Below are 17,348 nucleotides of genomic sequence, written 5' to 3' on the forward strand. Positions count from 1 at the left end.
CTGGAGTTGTGCAGCCGGATATCAGTTGTAGGCAAAGACTTGCTCTAGTTTGAGAGCTGCATTAGTAGATTTGTCATCTTAGCACAGGGCAGAATATCTGGTGCATCAGGAGAGACTAAGGATTGAATTTATAAGTAGGTACACAACCAGCCTTCAGTTAGTTCTACCGTTTCTTATTAAGAAACAAGGCATATTGACAAATTCCTACTTCTAGATAGGCTTGGATGTTTTTTCCCTGGAGCATAGGCTGTTTAGGGGTGATCTTATAGAGATTTATAAAATCATGAGCACAGATTCAGTGAGTAGCAAATGTCTTTTTTTGTGGGTAGGGGAATTCAAAACGAGAGGGCATAACGTTAAGGTGAGAGGAGGAAGATTTAGAAGGGTCCTGAGGGCAACTTTTTCATGCAGAGGGTGGTTCCTATGTAGAATGAACTGCCTGAGGAAGTGGTAGATGAGGTACAATTACGATATTTAAAAGATATTTGGACAGGTACACAAAAAGGAAAGGTTTATAGGGGCTAAACTAGGACAAATAGACTTGTTTACTTTGGGAAACTAGGTTGGCATGGACTGCTTCCATGCTGTGTGACTCAAGACTTGCAGGAGTACTGTTTCTCTGGCAATGATTACTCTCCTGCAATTGGACATTTTTAGCATGCGGGTCTAGCGGATGAGAGGTTATTTTGAGTGTGCAGGATGCCATAGCCAAGGTTAATCTGACCTTAGATTTATTTGTAATTGTCTGTCCATGTTTTATAGTGCATGGTATTTCTCAAGTGGAGATATTGAGAAACGTTTGCCCTCCGACCTACAGTAGGGACAAGGGATCGACTGTGATATCTTTCCACACATTGCCATTATTCATTCACACAATGTTGAAGTCATTGGCATTACCAACATTTATAGCCCATTCCTAATTGCTTTTAAGAAGGTAGTGATGAGCTGTTAAAGTCATCCAGCAAGGAAACAGACCCTTAGTCCAACCCCGTCCATACTGACCAGATTTCCCAAGCTAAACTAGTTTCACTTGCCTGTGTTTGGCCCATGTCCCCCTAAATCTTTCTTTATGCATGTATCAAATGTCTTTTAAATGTTCTAAATGTACTTGCATCCACCACTTCCTCTGGTGATTCATTCCATGGTTACACCACCCTGTGTGTGAAAAAGTTGCCCCTCAGGTCTCTTTCAAACCTTCTTTAACCGCTGTAATCCAGGGGCACCTACAGTGCTGTTAGAAAGGGAGTTCCATGATTTTGACCCAGTGACATTGAAGGAGCAGTGATGTATTTCAGAGTCAGGATGGGGTGCAGCTAGGAGAGATACTTGCAGCTGGTGTTGTTTCCATGTGCCTGCTGCCCTTGCTTTTCTAGGTGCAGAGTTAACACATTTGTGAGATGCTTTCAAAGGAGACTTGGGACATTGTGACTGGGTACCAGTGTAATTTTAGTTTTATACAATGGGATTATTGTAATCCTTCCCAATCCTTTTTTTTTCTTAAAATAGTTAACTATTTCCTTTCACATGCATTTCAAAATCCTAGACCCCATCCCTTCCTGACTCTATGCTTAGAGGTCAGTGGAATGGAATGGTCACCTTTCTGAATTCTGTCACTTTGTAACCAACTGGATGTTGTTAAAAATTGGCTGATTGGTTTGTTCAGTTGTTGCCTTGCTTTGAGCCTCACAGTACAGGTACTGGAGGTTTGTAAGTCTGAAATGGGGGTGAGATAATATAAGGAGAATGAATTAATGCTAAGGCAACTCTGCGCTTGGAAGTGGAGGTCTGTGGCAGGAAGCAGCGACAGAGGACAGTCGGGGATTCCACAGGATGAGGAACAACTTGTTTTGATTTCAAGATTGACATGTTAGGAAGGCCCTTTGTTTGTACTTCAGATAAAAGCAAATAGCTTCTGTTTGTGTGCAGCATGATACTGAGGGACAAAACACTTGATGTGTAGAGATGTGGTCACTTGCATAATCCCACTCAAACCTTTTGGACCTCAGGCAGTTTCCTATGTGTCTAGCTGGTAGTGAAATTGTTTTTAGCCACATAGCTCCAGAGAGATAGTGTAGCATAAGGCAAACACAATGATCGCATGGAAAATCTTAATCAATCAATTGTACGTAGCACACATTCATAAAATGGGACAGGCAGATTGTACTCACTGTACCTGCAGTTTTAATGGGGGGGTGGAGAAATAAAAGAATGCAGTGATGTGATCAGATGAATGCATGAATGAGGCAATACCATGCAGTTGTATAAGGAAAGAAATTATGCCATAAAAGATCTATTCTACAAAGTATTCTGCATCTACTCTTTCAAGCCTCCCTAAGAATAAGCTATTTCAATAAGCTATTTCATTTCTTCTAAATTCCAATGAATACAAACTCAACCTATTCAACCACTCACATGAAAGTCCCTCATTATCCAGGATCAATCTAGTGAACCTTCTCCAGATTGCCCCTTTGGGATAAGGGGACTAAAACTGTTCAAGACGTTTTCCTCCTCTCTCTACAAGAATCTCAGGGAGTCCCTCTCCCACTGCAACTCCCAGGTCATTTCCTCTGCCCTGAAGCTCTTCAACCATGTCCTGAAACAAACTCTCACCTATTGTACTCCATGATACTTTCTCCCCACCCCCACCCTCCTCTAGTTTATCTCTCCCCGCTTCAGGCTCTCTGCCTTTATTCCTGATGAAGGGCTTTTGCCCGAAACGTCGATTTTGCTGCTCCTCAGATGCTGCCTGAACTGCTGTGTTCTTCCAGCACCACTAATCCAAAATCTGGTTTCCAGCATCTGCAGTCATTGTTTTTACCTATTCCAGGAGTGGTCTGGCTACTGCCTTCTATAATGTAAAAACAATGACTGCAGATGCTGAAAACCAAATACTGGATTAGTGGTGCTGGAAGAGCACAGCAGTTCAGGCAGCATCCAACGAGCAGCGAAATCAACGTTTCGGGCAAAAGCCCTCTATAGTTTTAACAAGACCTCCCTATTGTTATAATTCCACATTCTTTGAAATAAAGGCCAACATTCCACTTCCTTATTTTTCGTTTGATGTTGATGCAACCCTCAAATTCTTCCATGCTTCAACTTGCTGCCGTCTTTCCCCATTTAAGTTACATTCAGCTCTTCAATTTTTCCTGCCAAGGATCATTACCCTCTCATTTTCTAATATTATATTCTATTGTAATGTTAAAAGATTAAATTGTACTATCTGTCTGGGCATTAATGTAATATTAAAGGGTTAAACTGCACTGCCTTTGGGTGGGGATGACGTCCGTGGAAGAATGCAGATGACTATCCATTGTAATTTACACTTCATTTTGACATTACTCCTCTGCTATTGTCAAGTTAAACCATCAATTCAATCTCTTCCATTCAGAAATGCTTTGTGGCCAGAGGTATCTCACACCTTCATTGTTGTGGGGAAATCACTGAGTTAGGAAATTGTCTGCATAACAATTCCCCAGGATTAAGGTATTAGCATTTGCATTATCTCAGGATGATCCCATCCTGCCATTGCACCTGGGGTAGCATGTGACTATGGGTAATAGTCGGAGTTGTCTTGAGTGGCATGTGACTGTGGGGGAGTGGCCAGAGCATCATGGCCAACTGACCTGTATAAAGGGGATATGCTTTCTTTGTTGAGTACCCAAAGTGAGGAGTGCAGATGCTGGAAATCAGAGTCTAGATTAGAGTGGTGCTGGAAAAGCACAGCTGTTAAGACAGCATCTGAGGAGCAGGAAGATTATTCTTTCGGGCAAAAGCCCTTCATCGAGAATGAAGGCAGGGAGCCTCCGGGGTGGAGAGATAAATGGGAGTGGGTTAGGGCTGGGGAGAAGGTAGCAATGAGTACAGTAGGTGGATGGGGGTGGGGATGAAGGTCATAGGTCAGAGAGGAAGGTGGAGCGGATAGGTGGGAAGGAAGATTGGCAGGTAGGACAGGTTATGAGGATGGTGCTTTGTTGAGTGCCTCTCTTCGAATCAACCTTGCATGCCTGCAGAGTTGGGGTATTAGGTGGTGTTAGAGGGGGTCTGAAGAAGGGCTTCTGCCCGAAACGTCGATTCTCCTGCTCCTCTGATGCTGCCTGGCCTGCTGTGTTTTTCCAGCACCACATTTTTCAACTTTAGAGGGGGTCACCTTGCTTGTACAAGCTTTAATAAACTTTAACTGTTTCCTTTGTTCAGAGAGAAATTTTTGCCACGACCTCGTAAGCTCTGCGAAGTGTGTGTTAAAGGTTCCTCCAAAAAGCGTATACTGTACTGTGTTTCATAAATTTGGTTGCTTGTTCACAGAAGTGTGTTGCAGTTGTATCAAGTGTGTAAGAACCTCAGTAGTAAAAGAACATAACACCATTAGCTATGTTTTTGCCCACTTAATTTGTCTGTCTCACTCTGTGGATTCCTTGTGTCATCTTCACTAATTAATTGCGTTCCCCCTATATCTGTGTCATCTTCAAACCTGGCAGTAGTATGTTGACTTCCATCACCATATAGCATGTATTGTAAATGATTGTGGCCCCAGCACTGATCCCTGTTGCACTCCACTTCACTATCCTAAAAATGCCCCCTTTATCCCAACACTATTCTAAATTGACTGTATCCAGTCATGTGCTCTTATTATGTGCCATCACTTATCGAATATCTTTTGGAAACCCAAACCTATTACATCTACTGATTACTCTTTATCCTGCTTGTTACCACATCAAATAATTCTAACAAAATTTCATAACGAATTGTAATAAATTTACCAGGCATGATTTCCTTTCATGAAGCAATGTTGTCTCTGCTTGATCGTATATATTTCTAAAATGTTCTGCTGTTACATCCTTTATAGTAGACTCTAGCATTTTTCCAATGACAGATGTTTAACCTATCTGTCCTCTAGATGTTTTTTGTTTCCCTTTATTTTTGATTAAGGCTTGTTGCATAGTAGTTTTCCAATCCTCTGAGACTTTACCAGAACTTGTGAATCCTTACAAGCTTGTTACCTGCCTTCTCTAAAACTATTTCCTTTAATATCCCAGGATGCAATCCCAGTTGAGGACGTATTGGCCTTTAGTTCCATTATTTTTCTTAGAATGTGTTCTTCAGAGATAGTGTTTTTATTTACTCCCATCCACTTTGAACCACCACATCCCCACGACGCACACATGTATGCATGCCCAACCACCCCACTCACTCATTTGCTCACCTATCAACCCCACGTATACCTTAGCCACATCCTTGACATTGGACGTAACCAAACGATTTGGTGATATGATCATCGAACCAGATCGTATCCTCAATCAGTGAGCAGGAAGGTGCTGTTTCAACAGGAGTAGGCTGACTGCAGTTAGGAACTGTCATCCTGGATTATATCTAGAGGAACAGGGTACTGTATATAGGGATTGGAGTCGTGTTTCAGTTACACAAAGGCCTGGTCATTCAAATCTATAATATAATGTTAAAAATTGCACCACAACACCTTTATAGTCCCTTATAGAATTCTGTGTCCTATGTTTGGGGCTGAGTGGCCGCCTCCTCCTGATGAAGGGCTTTTGCCCGAAATGTCGATTTCGAAGCTACTTGGCTGCTGCCTGAACTGCTGTGCTCTTCCAGCACCACTAATCCAGAGCCGCCTCTTATGTTCCCAAGCTGCCTGATCCTGAAGGTTTAACTACATCCTTGGAATGTATTCCTGTGCATTGTTTGACTTTCCCTGGAACCAGCATCTGAAAAAGGCAAGAAAACGTTTAGTGTCTGCTATAGAGCAGCACAGTGGCTCAGTGGTTAACACTTTTGCCTGGGACCTAGGTTTGATTCCACCTCAGGTAACTATTTGGGTGGAATTTGCACATCCTCCCTATATCTGTGTGGGTTTCCTCTAAGTGCTTCAGTTTCCTTCCACAGTCCAAAGATGTGCAAGCTAAATGGATTGGCTATGCAGAAATTGTACTGTTCAGAGATATGTAGACTAGGTAGAATAGCCATGATAAATATAAGGTTAAGGAATATGGTAGCGGTGCTGGATCTCGGTGGGGTGCTCTTCCAGGGCTTTCCAGACTCTATGGGCTGAACAGCCTCCTTCTGTGCTATTGGGGGTTCTATGATTCTATTGTTTTCACTACATTGAAAATCAGTCACCTATTAGAAATTTTTTTGATCTGAATTCAGAGTACATTCCAGACTGTGAGCAAGTATGAAAGAAATGCATGCCTTGTTGCAAACATTGTCCAAATGAGACTTGTGACTGAGGGCTTGTTGATCTGTTCCAGGGGTGTAAGATGATGATAAATATCAATGGTATCATTCAAAGGTGCTCATGAGTTTTCCCTGCATTCTGCCTTTAACACCCAAATCGCACTATTTTTAATTTGAGGAATCTAGTGTGCAAAATTGCTTGTTGAACTGTACACCATCATAAGATCCTAAGAAATCACCGGGTATTTGGCCATTCAAGCTAGCTCTGCTTTCTGTAAGATCATGGCTGATCTGTTTGTAGTCAAAACTTCACTTGCCTGTCCACTTCTTTTAACCCTCAACTCCCTTGTCAATCAAAAATCTGTGCACATGCAATATCATGACAGTTAGTGCAACTCTCTCGGCGGAGTGCTCACTCTCTCTGCGGAGCAGGTAACGGCTGTCTGTTGGTGTTTTTTTAAAGTCACGGTATAGTCCAGTTATTGTTTTTTTTAACGGCTAAAATTTAAAGTTTTTTTTAAGCGCCTAGCGGACCCGGAAGCTGGTGTCGCGCTAGCTTACCTGGGAAGGTTTTTTTCTTATAAAAGCACGCAGGCGAGGAACCCGAGGCACTACAGGAGTAGAGCCTCCCACTCGCCCTCCTCTAACCTAATAATAAGACCCATTGTGACAAGCAGGTAAGTGCTGCATTTTGCTTGTTTGTTTCTTTAGATCTAGTTTTTAAAGTTTCTCTTTTAGAGGGATGGCAGCGAAGGCAGTGCAATGTTCCTCTTGCAACATGTATGAGGTGAGGGAAGCCATTAGCGTCCCTCCTGATTACACTTGCAAGAAGTGCACCCATCTCCAGCTCCTCCAAGACCGTGTTAGGGAACTGGAGCTGGAGTTGGATGAACTGCGGATCATTTCGGGAGGCAGAGGTGGTCATGGATCAGAGCTTTAGGGAAGTAGTTACTCCAAACGTTATAGACAGATGGGTGACAGTGAGGGGGAGTGGGAGGAAGCAGCCAGTGCAGGGGCCCCCTGTGGTCATTCCCCTCAAGAACAAGTATACCGTTTTGGATACTTGTGGGGGGGATGACTTACCAGGGGTAAGCAACGAGGTTCAGGCCTCTGGCACGGAGCCTGTCCCCGTTGCTCAGAAGGGAAGGGCGGAGAAAGGTAGAGCAATAGTTATTGGGGACTCAATAGTGAGGGGCACAGATAGGCGGTTTTGCAGGGGCGACAGAGACTCACGATTGGTATGTTGCCTCCCAGGTGCAACGGTACGTGATGTCTCTGATCGTGTTTTCCAGGTCCTCAAGCAGGAGGGGGAGCAGCCCCAGATCGTGGTCCACGTTGGCACCAACGACATAAGTAGGAAGAGGGGTGAGGATGTTAGGCAGGCTTTCAGGGAGCTAGGTTGGAAGCTCAGAGCTAGAACGAACAGAGTCGTTGTCTCTGGTTTGTTACCCGTGCCACGTGATAGAGAGTCGAGGAATAGGGAGAGAGAAGAGTTAAATGCGTGGCTACAGGGATGGTGCAGGAGGGAGGGATTCCGGTTTCTGGACAACTGGGGTTCTTTCTGGGGAAGGTGGGACCTCTATAAACAGGATGGTCTACACCTGAACCTGAGGGGCACCAGTATCCTTGGGGGAGGGTTTAAACTAACTCTGCAGGGGCATGGGAACCTGGACTGTAGCTTTAGGGTACAGGACCTTGAGTGTAGGGAGGTTAGGAACATGGCATCGATCTCGAAGGAGGGTGCCTGTAAACAGGAAGGTGGCTTGAAGTGTGTATACTTCAATGCCAGAAGTATAAGAAATAAGGTAGGTGAGCTTGCAGCATGGGTTGGTACCTGGGACTTCGATGTTGTGGCCATTACAGTGACTTGGGTAGAACAGGGACAGGAATGGCTGTTGCTGGTTCCAGGGTTTAAATGTTTTAGTAGGGTCAGAGATGGGGGTAAAAGAGGGGGAGGTGTGGCATTGCTTGTCAAGGATAGTATTACAGCAGTAGAAAGGGTGATGGAGGAAGACTTGCCATCTGAGGTAGTGTGGGCGGAGGTTAGGAATAGGAAAGGTGAGGTCACCCTGTTAGGAGTTTTCTACAGGCCTCCTAATTGTCCGAGAGACGTAGAAGAAAGGATTGCGAGGATGATTCAGGAGAAGAGTGAAAGTAGCAGGGTGGTTGTTATGGGGGACTTTAACTTCCCAGATATTGACTGGGAAAGCTATAGCTTGAGTTCGTTAGATGGGTCGGTGTTTGTCCAATGTGTGCAGGAGGGTTTCCTGACACAATATGTAGACAGGCCAACAAGAGGTGAGGCTATACTGGATTTGGTTCTAGGTAATGAACCAGGCCAGGTGTTAGACTTGGAGGTAGGTGAGCACTTCGGGGGCAGTGACCACAATTCGGTGACTTTTACTCTAGTGATGGAGAGGGATAAGTGTGCACTGCAGGGCAATAGTTATAGCTGGGGGCAGGGAAATTATGATGCGGTGAGGCATGACTTAGGATGCGTGGATTGGAAAAATAGGCTTCAAGGGAAGAACACAAATGATATGTGGAGATTGTTCAAGGAACATCTAATGGGTGTCCTTGATAAGTATGTACCAGTCAGGCAGGGAGTAAAGGGTCTTGTGAGGGAGCCGTGGTTTAATAAGGAATTGGAATCCCTTGTGAAAGGGAAGAGGGCGGTAGGAGTAACAAGAAGATGGATTACTGGGCTAATGGTAGACTACTTGGTAGTGTGGATGAGCAGAGGGATCTTGGTGTCCACGTACACAGATCTTTGAAAGTTGCCACCCAGGTAAATAGTGCTGTGAAGAAGGCATATGGTGTACTGGGCTTTATTGGCAGAGGAATTGAGTTCCGGAGTCCTGAGGTCATGTTGCAATTGTATAAGACTCTGATGTGGCCTCATCTGGAGTATTTTGTGCAGTTTTGGTCGCCATATTATAGGAAGGATGTGGAGGCATTGGAACGAGTGCAGAGGAGGTTTACCAGGATGTTGCCTGGCATGGTAGGAAGATCGTATGAGGAAAGGCTGAGGCACTTGGGGCTTTTCTCATTGGAGAAAAGGAGGTTTCGGGGAGATTTGATAGAGGTGTACAAGATAATTAGGGGTTTAGATAGGGTTGACAGTGCGAACCTTTTTCCGCGTATGGAGTCAGCTATTACGAGGGGGCATAGCTTTAAATTAAGGGGTGATAGGTATGGGACAGATGTTAGGGGTAGATTTTTTACTCAGCGGGTTGTGAGTTCCTGGAATGCCCTGCCAGTAGCAGTGGTGGACTCTCCCTCTTTATGGGATTAGTGGTGCTGGAAGAGCACAGCAGTTCAGGCAGCATCCAACGAGCAGCGAAATCGACGTTTCGGGCAAAAGTCTCCCTCTTTATGGTCATTTAAGCGGGCATTGGACAAGCATATGGAGGTTATTGGGCTAGTGTAGGTTAGGTAGGCTTCGGTCGGCGCAACATCGAGGGCCGAAGGGCCTGTACTGTGCTGTATTTTTCTATGTTCTATGTTCTAACTCTGAGTAACACTGTCTTTAAAGTGCCTTGAATATGCTGGACAGAGGATTTGGGACATTGAATGATTCATGTCCTTTTACATACATTCAGACCGTGATCAAAATTTGACTTTTAAAGGCAATGTGCTGCATTTACGAGAACCTTTAATACCACCACAGTAGTTTGTCGTGTTCATCTTCTGATGCAACTTCACAACCTGAAATATTAACTCTGTTTTCCACAGAAGCTGTTTGACCTGCAGAGCATTTCCAGCACCACCTGTTCATCCAAAAGTTTTAACATCTGCACTATTTTGTTTCTAGCTTGTCGTGTTGCTACTGTATGCTGAGACTGTGCTTGTTGTGGTGGGTTGTCCCTTGGGGAGTCTGAGTGTTCACACTCCCAATATTCACAGGAACAAAAAATGACTTCTGGTAGAACTGTGTAAACCTTACTTCCAACCATATGCTTTTCATATACTTATCAGGACACTCCCCTCCCCTGTCAGCATTCCGGAAAGACCACTCCCTCCGCGACTCCCTCATCAGGTCCACACCCCCCCACCAATCCAACCTCCACTCCCGGCACCTTCCCCTGCAACCGCAAGAAATGCAAAACTTGCGCCCACACCGCCCCCCTCACTTCACTCCAAGGGATCCTTCCATATCCGTCACAAATTCACCTGCACCTCCACACACATCATTTACTGCATCCGCTGCACCTGATGTGGCCTCCTCTACATTGGGGAGACAGGCCGCCAACTTGTGGAACGTTTCAGAAAACACCCCTGGGACACCCGCACCAACCAACCCAACCGCCCTGTGACTGAACACTTTAACTCCCCCTCCCACTCCACCAAGGACATGCAGGTCCTTGGCTGCCTCCATCACCAGACCATGGCAACACGACGCCTGGAGGAAGAGGGCCTCATCTTCCGCCTAGGAACCCTCCAACCACAAGGGATGAATGCAGATTTCTCCAGCTTCCTCATTTCGCCTCCCCCCACCTTATCTCAGTCCCAACCCTCAGACTCGGCACCACCACCTTGACCTGCAATCTTCTTCCCGACCTCTCCGCCCCCACCCCCACTCCGGCCTATCACCCTCACCTTAACCTCCTTCCACTTATCGCATTCCCAATGCCCCTCCCCCAAGTCCCTCCTCCCTACCTTTTATCTTAACCTGCTTGGCACACCCTCCTCGTTCCTGAAGAAGGGCTTATGCCCGAAACGTCGATTCTCCTTGTGGGTATAGCTCCTTGAATGCTGCCTGACCTGCTGTGCTTTTCCAGCAACACATTTTTCAGCTCTGATCTCCAGCATCTGCAGACCTCACTTTCTCCTACTTTCATTAGAATGCCCAATCTCAAATGGAACAACAATTTATACCACATAAGAGAGGGTCCTGATTCATTGGCAAGAGCTCTTCCAATCAGAGCCCACTCGACAACCAATCAGCACTCGCTTTCTTTGCAGCATAAATTGTCCTTCCCTTTGAGATTTGGAATTCCTATGACTGTTCAACAAGTGCAAGATAAAAGTTCTGAAATGGCTCGTTTTCAGCAATGTTCAAATTCTATGCCACCAAGCATCTACAATCTGCTTCAACCATTTCAGAGCTAATTGCAGAACTAGTTGTCCATGCTAGCACTGCCTTGAGCCTTAGGTTAAATACACTCATAAGACTTCCAAGGTCTTTAGCTCCATAGACCCATGTTTGATAACTGTGGGTACCCGTGACCAGCAAACTGCTTTCAGACAGGGTCAGTGTCATACATTTGCTGCAGTTTCTGTGAATTGGGAAGAGGAGTACTGGCTGCTGACTTCTGCTGGAAGGCAGGAATAGAATAAGAACACGATTGGATTGGTTATGTTGCACAATGATTAAATACTTTGCTAGCACATGCGGTCAAGGTTCATATGTGAATAACAAACTCCAGTGTTGATCAGAAGAAAGGGGCTACGATCCCAGAACTTTCTTAAAACAGTCTCTATAAAGAGAGGGGAGTGGTTGCGGTGTGCCACAGAGTCTGTTCAGATTGGGGGAAAAACTGAAGTGACACACGGGCAAAAACCTTTTTCTTTTAAAACCATTGAGGAGTTGTATTTTGGAATGCAGAGCCTGATTAGGATAGTGGGTATAGATTCAGTAGTAACCTTCGAAAGAGAATTGGAGAAATAATTTGTGGGAATGTGGGAAAGAGTAGGGGAGTAGAACTAACTGGAATGATCTGTGAAAGAGGTTGGCACAGACTTTATAGACTGAATACTGTTCTTTTGCCCTGTGATTCCATGAAGGATTAATCAGAGCAGAGAAAATTGGTGAAAACCAGAAGTAAGTGTGCCTTCAGTTAATGCCAGGCATTGGTATGTAAGACTCTGTTGAAGTTAGGTTGTGGATTTAAGTAATTCCTGCTTCATGCTTGCATGCACACTCTCAGGATGTGGGTGGAGAAGGATAATTTACTTTATCTCTTGAACTGGATGCTGAGTTTTGTTGTGATTCAGAAATGTTTGCTGTCTTTCAGCCCAGAATGTGACAGTGGAGGAGATCATTGCTGCCTACAAGATGGCCTGCCAGAAGCTGAACTGCAAGCCGATTAACAAGCTGCTCAAACAGATCCAAGTAAGGCTGGACTTCCAGAGTAAACTCCCCCGTGACAGGAGTCCTGCCTTTACTAAAGTGGAAGCATAATTAGTGAAAAATTATGCACATTCTGTTGTAGGGAATGGGCCCACTGTATTTTATCTGTCACTTATTATGCTCCATTCTATATGAATCACTTGGCATCTTTTCTCTTTGGATTGGTTTCACTTGCATAATTTACTGATCTAACTTGACCAGGTCTTCCACATTTTGACAACTTGATCCCACAATAGTTCAGTGAACAAATTGACTACGAACAGTTGTGTGGACTGCTAAGCCCTCAGGTTCGTACCAAATCTGATTTCAGTGAGGGAAACAGGTTGAGGGAGGACAGCATTGAATCCAGCTGTGATGCCCCATAGTTGAATATCCCACAAACCTTCACTTCACTCGTGAAGGGTTGTGAAAGTCAGTGGAATTGTAGCCCCCAGGAAAGGAGGAGACCAGGGACAAAACTGGTAACTGAAAACTTACCCATTGATTGAATGGTCAATCCTAAAGTGACCCAGAGCAGTGAATACTCTCTGCATAGAACGGAAAGTTTGTGAATTTATGATCTATTATGTAAGACACAGGCAAAAGAGTGTGTTTGTCACTCATCCTACTCAGCTGTGGCATCACGTTGGTTGATTAATACAGAGGCAACCTTCAATATCTATGGTTCTTTGCAAAGCTGTGAAATCCAAAGCTTGTCACTACGCTCAGGCTTTGAGTATGGCCAGTAAGCTAATTAGATTTTTTTTTTGGTATGATTTGGTTAAGAAGCATGCCAGAATGCACTGGCTAGTTGAGTATAGCCCTGTTTTTCTCCAAACCCTTTTGAAGCAATGCAGATTTGCAGTTTTCTTCCTTATCAGTTCTTAACAGAGCAAGTGTTTGATTACTACTCACATGTTATCACTAACTGCCTAGAATGTTGTTTACGTGGTCACAAGTTTCTGAAGCACTCTATTGACACAACAACTGTAAATATCAGTTTGTCCCAGCTCTAACCAAACAGTGTGCTTGTCAGGATTATAGACTTAATGTAGCTGATTGCTTCCTGCCGCAGCCAAAGGGTCAAACTACAAGTTTCAGGGTTGTGCCCACTTGTGCAAATTGACCTTGTTTCAGTGAGTTTTTATCATTTTGACTGCTCCACATTCTTTTGAAATTGCTAACTATGGCTCGGCTCTATCTCCACCAATGACAACACCACTTTGTGACGTTCACTCACTAAGGAAGTAGCTAGAAGAAATGTCTTTAATGCAAATAGTTATCGAAGCATGGAGTTTGACAGGGAGTGGCTAAGATAAAAATCCTTCAAAGGACAGCTGGATAAATATTTGTAGCATGGACAGCTACCGATACTTGAAGACAGCAGGGGCATGGAATTAGTTTACTAGCAAAACACAAGCACGGTCTTGATAGAACCCCAGCAGTTCAGTTTGTAAATCCACCCTGGTAACTGTCAATGACCATAGGGAGCAACTGTGTTTGGGATTACTTGACTGGACTGGATGAAGTTGCTTAACTAAGACAACAAGTATGAAGGCCCTGCAACCTGCTTCCACACTCGAGGTCAGGGCGGAAGAAAGAATCTGGATGGCTACTCCTATTGATTATTCACTTGTCTCTATGGAAAGTCTAAATGTGTATATACTGGGAGGACAGGGTCAGGCTCGACTTTGCTGCTACGATTGAATAGACACAAGAACTTACAAAGGTGCGTGAGAAGGATATTCAGCCCCTCAAACCTGCTCTGTTATTCACCAAGATTATGGCTGATCTGCAGGTCCAACTCCACTTTCATTCTAAGTCAGCATTGCTGCCAATTCCCTGGTTATTTCAAAAGTTTATTGACCTCTTTAAGTGTTTTCCGTGATGCATTGCAGAAATTCACCAAAGATCCTCCGACCGATACTTAGACCTTTCTGAGGAAGGGTCACTGGACCTGAAGCGTTAACTTTGATTTCTCTTCACAGATGCTGCCAGACCTGCTGAGCTTTTCCAGCAACTTCTGTTTTGATCCTTAGATAGCACCTTCCAAACTCATGACCACTTCTATCAAGAATGACAAGGGCAGCTGCAATGTGGGAACATCAAAACCTGGATGTTTCCCACCATGCCACACTCCATGTTGACTTGGAAATGCATCACTGTTGCTGGGTCAAACTCCCTCCCTAATGGCATTGTGGGTCAACTTGTAGCACACGGACTGTAATGGTTCAAGAAGACAGCTCACCATCACCTTCACAAGGGCAACTAGGGACAGGCAATAAATGTTGGCTCAGTCAGTGAAGCTCATGTCCCACAAACCAATATAAAAAGAGCTGAGAAGGCTATCCAGCTCTTCGAGTCAGCTCCTCCATCCATTAAGAGCTGAATTTCTGGAATAAACGTGTGCAAAGTATTTTTGAAGTCACACCATTTCATATTTATTTTTAATGTTTGTTCCTCAATAAAATATTGAGGCATTTTTTTCCTCTTTTCTCATTTCTTCCCCGTGACCAGCAAAATCTTGTCTGTTCCTGTCATCAGTTTCCTGTGGAATTTAGGAGCCACTTTGTAAAGGGACACAGCTATTGTAGTCACTTTGACAGTGTGGTGTGACATTCTGCCTCTTGCTCCAGCATCCTGATGAGGAGAGCCTGTCGAATTCCAGTCCACTGACATGACTGCTTATGCTACAGCCAAACCCTGAGTTTCCATTGCTCAAGTGTCAAACACTCCTTTGTTGACTGGTGATTTTCATACTCTTTCATTCCTTCGCCCAAACTATCAATGATATTAACACTTCAGGACTGTAAATCTATAGCTGGTGCCTATCCCATTTGTCCCAACTGACCTGGATGACTCACTCAAGAAGCCATCTTTTACATGTGATGTCTTTCACAAGTCGTAGCCATTGCAGGCGGACAGCACAGCCAAGTGTATGCCTTTGATAAAATGTGGAGCTGGGAAAAGCACAGTAGCTCAAGCAGCTTCAGAAGAGTCGATGTTTTGGGCAAGACCCTTCATTAGGACTGGTCTTCTGATACTGCTTGATCTGCTGTGCTTTTTCCAGTTCCCCATCTTATTGACTTTCCAACATCTGCAGTTTTCACTAACTTCAAGTGTATGGCTTTGAACTCACCCTTTTTCACAACTCTGATTTATTGCTCTTCACAGGGCATTGGTGAGACCACATCTCACCTGCCATGTCTGGCTTTGGCAACCTTATTTAAGGAGGGATAAATTTTCCATTAAAGGCCATTCAGAGAAGGTTCAACAGGTCAATTCCTGGAATGAAGGGATTTGACTTATGAGGAATGCTTGAGCAGTTTGGGCCTATACATGTTGAGAAGACTGAGAAATGAGCTTATTGAGGTTTGCAAGACTCTGAAGTGTATTGAAGGATTGGGTACTGAGAGGATGTTTCCTCTTATGGGCAAATTTAGAACAAAGGGCCACAGTCATTTAAGTTAGAAACGAGGAATTACTTCTGAGTGTCATTAGTCCTTGTAATTATCTTTCCCAGAGAATATGAGGATCTGGGTCATTTGAATATATTCAATGCAAACAGATTAAAGCATAGAATCCCTAGTGTGTGGAAGCAAGCCTTTTTGAGTCCACCCAGGGAAGAGCATTCCACCCAGACCCAGCTCTTTCCCCCCCCCCCCATCCTAAAACTGAAACTCTGCATGTTGCCCTTGAGAAGGTGATGGTGAGAACTGCTGCAGTCCATGTGCTATAGGTAGACCCACAACGTTGTTGGGGAGGGAGTTCAAGGATTTTGACTCCAGATGTTTGATGTACAAGGGATTATAGCCTTATCAATGGTGGAGGGATTAAATGTTGAAAGTAGTGGATAGGGTGCAGATCAAGTGAAGTGCTTTATCCTGCTGGTGTTGTTGGAATTGCACTCATCCAGGCAAACAGAGAATTCCATCACACTCCTGACTGAATTTTTTTCCCTGAAAATATGCTTGATTCATAAAATTTGTAAATGTTGATTACAAGTCATTTCAACAGGGAGATTACAGAAAATGTAATAAAATTCAACTTGTCTCCATGCAGAAATCGTCCACACTCTGGTTACTCAATGCATTTGTAATTTTCTTAATATTTACACGGTATTTTCCATGTCAAGCATACAGCCTAAGGGTAAAACTTTTTTTTGCATCACACTCCTAACTTGTACTTTGATGCTGGTGGGCCAGCTTTAGGGAGTCAAGATGAGTTACTCACCACAGAGTTCTCAGCCTTTGACCTACTTTTGTAGTCGCAGTATTTGAAAATGTGTTGCTGGAAAAGCGCAGCAGGTCAGGCAGCATCCAAGGAGCAGGAGAATCGACGTTTCGGGCACGAGCCCTTCTTCAGGATTGAGGCGTCATGCCCGAAATGTTGATTCTCCTGCTCCTTGGACGCTGCCTGACCTGCTGCGCTTTTCCAGCAACACATTTTCAGCTCTGATCTCCAGCATCTACAGTCCTCACTTTCTCCTAGTCACAGTATTTATACAGTTGAGCAATTGTGGATCCACTCAAAATTATGTAGCACTGTTTTAAAATGAGAGTCTTTTCTTTATTGAGGGAGTGCAGCGTAGGTTCACGAGGTCAATTCCTGGAATGGCAGGATTGCCTTACACGGAAAGACTGAAGCGACTGGGCTTGTATACCCTTGAGTTTAGAAGACTGAGAGGGGATCTGATTGAAACGAATAGGATTATGAAAGGACTGGACACTCTGGCAGGAGGGAACATATTTCCGTTGATGGGGGAATGCCGAACCAGAGGACACAACTTAAAAATACGGGGTAGACCATTTAGGACAGAGATGAGGAGAAACTACTTCACCCAGAGAGTGGTGGCTGTGTGGAATGCTCTGCCCCAGAGGGCAGTGGAGGCCCAGTCTCTGGATTCATTTAAGAAAGAATTGGATAGAGCTCTTAAAGATAGTGGAGTCAAGGGGTATGGAGATAAGGCTGGAACAGGACACTGATTAGGAATGATCAGCCATGATCATATTGAATGGCGGTGCAGGCTCGAAGGGCAGAATGGCCT

At 44.4% G+C, this 17,348-nt stretch overlaps 1 protein-coding gene across 1 annotated transcript in view; it reads left to right on the forward strand.

The window, feature by feature from the left end:
- The window catches only part of LOC140454576 (protein phosphatase 1 regulatory subunit 37-like), a 52,943-nt gene that overhangs the window by 7,854 nt on the left and 27,741 nt on the right, over positions 1 to 17,348 (forward strand). Inside the window, exon 2 of the mRNA XM_072549429.1 lies at positions 12,207 to 12,304. Within this exon, the coding sequence (XP_072405530.1) occupies positions 12,207 to 12,304 (98 nt within the window). The remainder of the gene's footprint in view (positions 1 to 12,206; positions 12,305 to 17,348) is intronic.

Source organism: Chiloscyllium punctatum, chromosome 29, assembly GCF_047496795.1.
Source record: "Chiloscyllium punctatum isolate Juve2018m chromosome 29, sChiPun1.3, whole genome shotgun sequence".
Lineage (NCBI taxonomy): Eukaryota > Metazoa > Chordata > Chondrichthyes > Orectolobiformes > Hemiscylliidae > Chiloscyllium > Chiloscyllium punctatum.